General features: G+C 33.8%; 1 protein-coding gene across 1 annotated transcript; it reads right to left on the bottom strand.

Moving 5' to 3' along the window:
* Window positions 1-2,339: 2,339 nt before the first annotated feature.
* LOC105430021 (Biorientation Defective 1) lies at window positions 2,340-8,819 on the bottom strand. The gene is made up of 3 exons (XM_011643330.3): window positions 8,401-8,819; window positions 4,208-7,980; window positions 2,340-4,044 (listed from the first exon to the last, which is right to left on the bottom strand). Exons 1-3 carry the CDS (start codon window positions 8,530-8,532, stop codon window positions 3,939-3,941), a joined length of 4,011 nt encoding a protein of 1,336 aa, XP_011641632.2. The 5' UTR covers window positions 8,533-8,819; the 3' UTR covers window positions 2,340-3,938.
* Window positions 8,820-8,981: the final 162 nt, after the last annotated feature.

Consider the following 8,981-nt stretch of genomic DNA (forward strand, 5'->3'; position numbering starts at 1 on the left):
CGACTTGTGCAATCGCGCGATAAAAGTTGTACGATAAAACGTTGCGCGATTCCGCCACGGAAATTAATGGCACTTCGTACTGGAACTTCTTTCGAATAATGAGGGAAGGCAATGATTTTCATCTGATTCTGTTATCGCGGAAAAATTAAAATTCATTAAACTAAATTAACATAATGAATTTAGGAATTAAGAAATAATTGGACATATTGTTGTTATTTCTAAAGGGAAACGGCGACTTCACAAAAAGTGTAAAAAGTGCAGCAGCTGAACGGAACTCGTACCCCACTCGTACCACTTCTAGGAAAACTGAATCTACGCACCTTCACGATATATGTACATGCGCGCGCGCGCGCGCGCGCACACACGCATATGCACGTGATTGTATTGAATGCATAAAAAAAACGAAAGGTTCGTGTTAGGGCGCTCCTTGTCGACTCTGAAATCTCATGCTATGTAAAAGAAACCGGAGCTATCGCGCGAATTATCGCGCTTAACCATCGAGGAAATGAAATTCGGCCGCGAGAAGCGAACGAAAGAAGAATTTACGCCACGTTGCGCCACAGGAAATGCATTCTCTCGCCGCTTACGTAAAATATATATTTTATCGACTGACGTAAACCACTTTTCTTTCTCTCTTCCTCTTATTCTCTCCCGATTCGCTCCCAGGCATTTGAAACTGGACTTCAGCAAAAAAAGAAAAGCCAAATTAATTCCTTAGCGAGATTCATCATGATAAATCCGAGAAATTCGCTGGCAAGCCTGAGCATTCGATTCGCTTACATTCAAATCATTTGTCTATATTCAATATTTATTTTATTAAAAAAAAAAAAATCTGATTCAAAACTGATATTTTCCTAGTGATAAACGGAAAGTTCTTAGGTGTTTGAGTGACTAATTTTTCAAATAAAGCAGCGAAACTTCAGAACATTAAATAAAAAAAAGCATTTAAAATTGTCAAGGAAAATTTGTCAGGCGAAAATTTTTTGTCTCTTTTATCTATAAGGGTTTAGATAACGAAGGAAATAAATTATTGTCGGACACATATATATATATATATATATTATTATTATTATTAGAACCTAGCTGACGTGAAATTATTTTACATGCACCTTCGAGACTCGTAATATCGATATTTTCACCTCGCCTCATGAATGTTTTATCGAGCCGATGTGTGCGCAACCAAGTGAGTGAGGAAAACACGCGGACGATATGTTTTTCCTTGTTTATTATTTAAACATCGGAACAATAGTCAGCGTTATGCAAACCCGTCGCGGAGAACATAAATACGACCGTCGTCGCGAGAGCGATAAACTCCAACGTTGAGAGTCAGCTAATCTGCGGAAAACACGAATTATCTCCTTCTCTCTCTCTTCGCCCTTCTCTTTTCCTGAGGCGAGCGCAAATCCGATTTCAATTAATAATGCGCAAAAAAAAGCGACTATAACACGGACTCGCTCGGACAGCAACATTACGCGTTTTCCAACGCGAGCAAGGGGGGAATCGGTTAAAGTGACAAGGTCAAGTCTGCGTGCAATACGCGACTACTCGGTCGCGACGAGTACGTAGCGGAAAGTAAACAAGTGTCGGCGTGCAACGTCGCTTTATTACATCTAATACCGCATCTCATCGCCCTATCGTTCGTAATCTTCGCACATAGCCGCGACGACCTTGCCCGTCGATTGGCGCACGACGGTTCTAGAATCGACCGGCGCGTCGGTCGGTAGCCGCCGATCGCGACGCAACGAGAACTCCTTCATGCGCCTTTCATCCGGGCCTTCCCCCGCGGCCAATGATTGCGAATATCACCGAAAATTGACATCAATCGCACGAGATTCGAACTGACGCACAATGCTAATGCGAAGCTTCGTTCTAGCATTAACGAACTAACGCGCATACAAATATATGTATACGTGCCCAGATAATTTCGAGATCAATTAAACGCACGAAACGAACTACTGGAATTACTGCCATTGCTACTTTGCTTAAGAAACATGAATTTTATATACTTTTTGAGATGTATATTTGCCGAAGATTGAATTTTAGTTAATAAACATACAAAATTTTCTTGGAAATTTTTAATATTTTTGATATTAAATATCAAAATATTATCAATTTATATTAAAAATATAAATGTATATTGATAATATTAGAATAATATTAAATATACTATTTTGATATTTAATACATTAATATGTTTATTGCGTGTATTATTTAAGATTTTAAATATTTTAGCGAAAAATTATTTACATTTTTTAAATATAGCACAAATATAATTGATTAAAGACATTTAAAAACGTAGAATTATATGTGATCAATGTTTTGTAATGAAGTAAAATGTCTTTGGTATGTACACATTTATACAAATTTATTGATTACGGAATATTATACCAACAGAAACAATACTTAAGAATTCTCTTAAAGTAGAGAGCTAAAAATACATATGATGTAATATTGTATAATTTTATGCTGCCGCTCTTCATGAAACTTTTGTATCGTGATGAATGAAAGACATTAGACTTCGACTAATCATTTTCTATTACTTTATAATTCGAGTATTATTCAAGGAAAACAAATTAAAAGACAATGATATAAATAACATAAAAAAAATGAAAAACATGAAAATTATAAGAGAATTATCAGTTTTGCTAATAACGTGAGATATAGCTCGAACTGAGTCTTAAGAACTTAAGATTAGATTTTATATCGCATGGCGCTTATTTAATTCTTTTTTTATCTTATCCCTAAGCAATTGGAATCTTATTCTTTTAGGTCACATATATATATACATGTATATGTTGGAGATGCGTGAGGATACTTCTGAAAAAGAGTAATTGCTAAATCATTTGCGGTATAAAAGCTACAAATGTATATAAAAAATTTTTTTCTGTAGAATTGGTAATACAAGTGGGAAGTTAATCTATACATTATTGCAACCTTATAAATAATACATATTTTTAATATATTCAGTTTTACAGTTTAGCTATCATAAATAATTCGCATTGTTAAAATAAAAAATCGGCACGATTAAAGTAATAAATTACATACTTTTTAGTCATTATTTCAGTAAATCATTTCTGCATAAAACTGAAGACGGATTTTTTAATGAATTTTTTTAACTTATAAGAACAATTGTGAACAATTGTGCTTAAATATTTGTCTCATATTAAATTCAATGAAATTGTAGAGATAACTTGACAATTATTCCTGTGTAAATTTGACATTTTTAACAATTTGGAAGTTGTGTTTAACATGTATCTACGAACACTCGTTCACGTAGATAAATATATATGTATATATACATACGTACAAATAGATGTTCGCACAACAAAGTTGATCAATAAGTGAGCATATTGTTGTAGAAGAAAAAATACCTACTTGATTTGCACTCTTGGAGATTTATGGAATCAATTTTGTTGTAATATTAAACATTATAATTTTTAACACTTATATAGATTTTATTATATGGAAGATATTACTTGAGACTATTGATATTTTGTTATTTCGAAATATATTTGTGAATTAAAAAGAAATATTTAATCAACTTATCTATTAAAGTGTTGAAAGACTAAAATACTGATTAATAATATCTATTAAAAAGACTTTATAGATATTAATTAATTTTTACTATTTTTAACGCAATTTTATATTTAAAATTTCAAATATAAACGAACACTTGAAATATAAAATGCTTGGAGTGTTGTAAAAAAAAGAAATACACTATATATTAATCGACTTTCAAAAAATTATAGATAATTAATTATGTATGTGTTGTTTAATAACAGAGAAATAAAATGTTTTGTTAAATTAAAGGAATTATCGACATATGCATTGCCAGAAATGTAAAGAAATGAAATAAAGATGTGTAAAGAAATGAAATAAATATGCTTAGAAATCACATGAAATATAAGCTTATTTAACCTGAATCCCAGGAGCGCTAGCTATGCTTGATTAGATCGTCTGCTTCGACGAGAAGAACTCGAAAATAATGGACGTGGTTTATACAAGTCATCGCTCGAGTATCGTTGATGACTGGTCCTATTACGGCTGCAATTTGAAGGAATAATAACGTTAGACAGATCTGATTATCTTTAAATAGTATTTGAGAAAATATTTATTTAGACTAACATACAGTCAAATCACGCATTTAGAAAAACAATTACATGTATAATCTTACACTATGTGAAAATCTTGAGAATGTGTAACGTACCTCTTTTCTTCTTTGATTACAGTAGATGATGCTGTTTTGTCGCTCGTTGCAGACACATCGCTGTCGGGGCTCAAAGGCATGACAAAGTTCTCGCCATTTGAGATCCCTTGAGGATTACACAAATTTGAGAATCTCGATTTTTTAGTAAATTTCCTCTTCTTCACGTTGTGTACTGCATCTTCATTGGGCGAGGATGACAATTTTCGTTTATGGCCATCATTGTTGTTATCCGAATTATTCACTAATATGTCTGATAGAGGACTGGATGAACGTTTGGGCAATTTTGGTAACGGAGGTGCCGCCATAGATTTCGGCATCGAGGAAACTACCTTGCCACCTAGACTTTCTATTATGTCCTCCAAAGACGAGTTCTCGACAAGTTCTAGAGATTCTAGAAAGTTGGAGAACCTTTCCGATTTCTCATTGTCAGTCTTGAAGTAACGGCAATCTTCATTATCCTCGCTGATCACGGAAGATGAAGATTTGGTTCCCGTGTACTCGCTATTTGAGTCTATTATGTCAGTTTTGTATGACACATGTATTTTTATCTGCTTTTCATCCGATGATTCTTTATCATCATTTCGTATTTTCGATCGGTCATTCTTTGTCTCTTCGTTATCGTCTTGTGTTTCCGTCTGATTATCTCGTAACTTCATATTTCCCTCAATTGATTGTTCCACAATTTTATTCTCATTATGATTTAGAGATTCTGATTTTTCTGAAGCAATTTCATTTAGTTTAGGTAAAATACTTTCCTTTGCTTGCAGATAATATCTTTCTGTATCAGTCAAATGTTTGAATATCTCATTCTTCGAACCTTCTTCAGAATTATCCTTATGTTTCTTATTAGCTGCTTGTAAATCTTCCGTATCTTCAGTAGATGAAATATTAGATGGCACGTCATGTTTCTTATCAGTTTTTGAATCCTCTGTGACTTGTACTCCCCGTAATAATAATACACTTGATACTGCTTCACTCGAAGATTGCGTTACATTTAGCTCTTTTAAGAATTCATTTGAACACGACTCGGTTCCTGGCATTATTATTGATCTTTCATCCAACATTAAACGGGATTCGTGCTTCTCGGGGTAAGGTTCTTCATACTCCTCGTCAGGAATCTCTATAATTTGAACACGCTCATGATCCGGCATACTTTCGAGATTATCAATGCTCTTCGTATTCGATTGACTCATTTGATCTTCCTGTGCAACTTTCTTCTCTACTTTCTTATCTTCTTTAAGTTTCTGCTTTTCCATTTGCTTTCTGATTTTCATCAATTTCTTAGCTTCGTGTATATTTTTTGCGAATTTTGGCTTCTTGAGTTTCACGTCACCAGAAATTGATTCGTCGTCTTTATTAGATAGCAATCTCTTCTTCAACGGCAAATTTGTATCATGGCTGTCTGTATTTTTTTCTTCTTCTTCTTTTCCTTCCTGTTTATCATATGCCTCATTGGAATTATCAATTTCCATTTTCTGATTCTTATCATTTGTTGGTAGTCGTGGCTCGACTTTATGAGATAGTTTACAATTTGATTGATGCGACAACTTCGAATCACTAACTTGCGTTTCTTCAATACTATCCGACGTTTCGCTGCCAGAGTTACTGACATGATTTTCCTTCGTCAAATTCGATGTACTCGATTTGTTGCTTGTCACATTAGAATTTGAACTGTTGGACGGTGAAGTCTTATTATTTGAGCCATTCGAGCCATCCCTATCGGTAGAACGCCGATCGTTCGAGTTTTTCCGCAGACTTGAATGGTCATCCTTTGTCTTGGATTTTTTATCTTCTCTACGCTTTTTATCCTTGGACGGGCTGTCGGTTTTTGATTCTTTTCTACCATCCGATTTCTCGGCGCGATCTGAACTTTTACTTTGTTGCAAATGACTTTTTGCATCCTTTTTACCATTCGTTGTTTTCTCGCCGCTCGTTTTGACATCCTTTTTCACATCCGCTTTTCCACTCTTATCTTCTTTCTCGCTTCTGAAAATTTTCTTTGAATCGGATTTATCAGATTTGTCCGATAAGTCTGATTTGCTACTGTAATAACTTTTATTCTCTTTCGACAATCGTTTCTCGTCTCGTTTTGCTTTATCTTTTGACTCTGATCTTTTGTCTTTTCCATCGACAATTTTTTCCGACGTCTTGTTACTTTTACTTTCATGATAACCTGTAGAGGGATTTTTCGATGACGATGATGATGAACTTCTATGTTCTTTCTTATTAGATTTTTTATCTTTAAGAGGATCTTTCTTGTCTTTAACTTCCTTCATAAGTTTAATATCCTTGTCCTTATTCAATTTTTCTTTCTCTGTCAATTCTTTCTTCTCTCGAAGTTCTCTGATTTTCTCCTTATAAATATCTTTCAAATCTTTTACCTCCTTATTAACATTATCTTTCTTATCCGGTTCTTTGAGTTTTTCGTCCTTGAGTTTATTAGCGTTATCTTTGATATTTTCAGAAATATCTTTAGTTTTGTCAAAACTTTCTTTTGTCTGCTCAATTTTCGGTTTACTTTTGCTGTGTTTATCATATTTCTCACTACTGTGCTTATCACACTTCTCACTACTCGATTTCTTTTTCTCGTTACTTTTTTCTTTGTAATATTTTGCATCTTTAACGGATTTTTCTTTTGTGCTTTTTGACGATTTGATCAACTCACTGTCTCTGCTCTTTTCTTTATTTCTATGCTCATATTTATCTTTAATGCTGCTATCCGTAGCATCACGAGAATTTTCTTTGGAAGATACACTTTTAGTACTTTTAAAATCTTTCGTATCTTTACAATCGTCTTTACTTTTGGCAAAGTCAAAACTGTTTTTAATCGTTTTGTTCTTAGACGAATCCAACTCCCTGATCGCTTTGAAATTGTCTTTATTACTTTTAGTCTCATATTTATCCTTTGTTGTTTCATCTCTTGATGAATCCTGTACTGGAGTTAAATCATGATTAGAGGAACCAAAATCTGTCACTATCGAAAGCCGAGAATCTGAAGAAACTTTGCTAAGTTGAGAATCTTGATTACTATACTCGAAATTATCCCGGGACAATTCGTTGGAGAAATCTGGGCTTCTGGATCTGTGACTCGTTAATTCCGATATTCCTGATAAATGTGAATCATTAGAGATGTTGGATTCATTCAAGTTCATAATATCAATAGGCTCAAATGTTGGACTGACTTCTTCCTCCTCTTCGTCTACTTTGTCATCTGATTTTGAAGATGTGTTTAAATTGGAATTACTCCCAGTTTTGTTCATTTTATAAGCTTCGTCCGATGTTTTTTCCTCTATGTGTCCATTTTCAGAATCAACTTTATTTTTATCTCTGCATGACTCTTCGTCTTGTAGTTTCTGTTCATCAGCCTTGTCATCCTGTTTTCCATTGAGATCACTTGTATCGTTTATGTCTAAGGATTCAAGAGACTCATCCTTCAAACTGTTCTTATCAGATTCTGGTGAAACTGGGTCCAAATCTTTAGGTAACAAATCTTTGAGACCACAACCATTCTTTTCCTTTGCTTTTGGTCTTTCTATACCCAAAAATTTGTACACAACATCTTCTATCTGTGGCATAAAGACAGAATAGACCTTGGGATTTACTACTTGGTCTACTATCCGTTCCACACCAGCATCTAGGTATGGCGCATCGTGTATCTGTTTGCGCAAAGTTTCCCTGAGCTGATTCTTGTTTAAATCTGGCTTCCATGTTTGCTTACTAAGAAAAGAATTCACAGAGCCTTCAACTCTTGTCCTTAGATTTTGATAAGCAGGCTGAAATTATATATATATTATCAAATATAAAGTTATATATTATTTATTAAATCAATCTAAAAAGCCTATTCTTTGTTACTGAAATACTATACTAAAACTTTCTTGTTTCTCCCAAAATTAAAATTAATTTACATTGATAGGTAATAGCAAAACATCAATTGTTTAAGAATCAAAGCCTTATCCAAAGAGATACAGCAATAATATGTCATTATAAAAAAATCGTTATATATAAAATATTATAAAATTATATAAATGACTATCTTGTTGTAAAAATAATAATAATTAGAATATATTTTTTACCCAAATGCTTGTCTAATGCTTATCTTAAATGTTTGACCTAACCTCTATATCGAAGAGATCAGGGGAAGATTCAAATTCTTTCACAGAGTTTATTGGCTGGAATCAGGCTACGAAAATTACCTTTGTATCAACGTCGGCGATACATTCCTTGCGAAACTGATCGAAAATACCTTGGGATTTAACTTCGCCCACTATATGATCGATCAGACGTGGATCGCCGGCCAGCACCGTATTGGACAGGCCTAACTCCATATCGTTAGGAATGCTAATTACCGAAGCGAAGCCTCGCTCGTCACGAAACGTAAAAGGCGATCATCCTGGCTGATCACTGGCGATATTTCGTCAAGCAACACGCATTGTCAACCATCGCGGCCATATTTCTTCACTTTAGTTTCGTGCACTTGGTGCGCATTTGTGGCTAATCCATGGAACCTAATCGCTCCGAAAAAACTTTTGTAACCGCGTAAATTGTTGAATGTCACAGTTCAATCGTTACACATGGCCATTACGATATTATTAAGGATTATTGATCCTGAATAAATTTTTTTCTTAACTATGAATCGAGCATTACAAGAATCCGAAAATAATTGAAGGATGCTGCTATCGATTATTTTGACTGCAATAAATAAATGTTATATATCCATTTTTATTTAAAATTAATAATATTTTATTCTTTCTCTAATTTTTAGAATTAAAAAAAT

This window comes from Pogonomyrmex barbatus, unplaced genomic scaffold (genome assembly GCF_055798465.1).
Source record: "Pogonomyrmex barbatus isolate J1 unplaced genomic scaffold, ASM5579846v1 scaffold1, whole genome shotgun sequence".
In the NCBI taxonomy this organism is placed as follows: Eukaryota; Metazoa; Arthropoda; class Insecta; order Hymenoptera; family Formicidae; genus Pogonomyrmex; species Pogonomyrmex barbatus.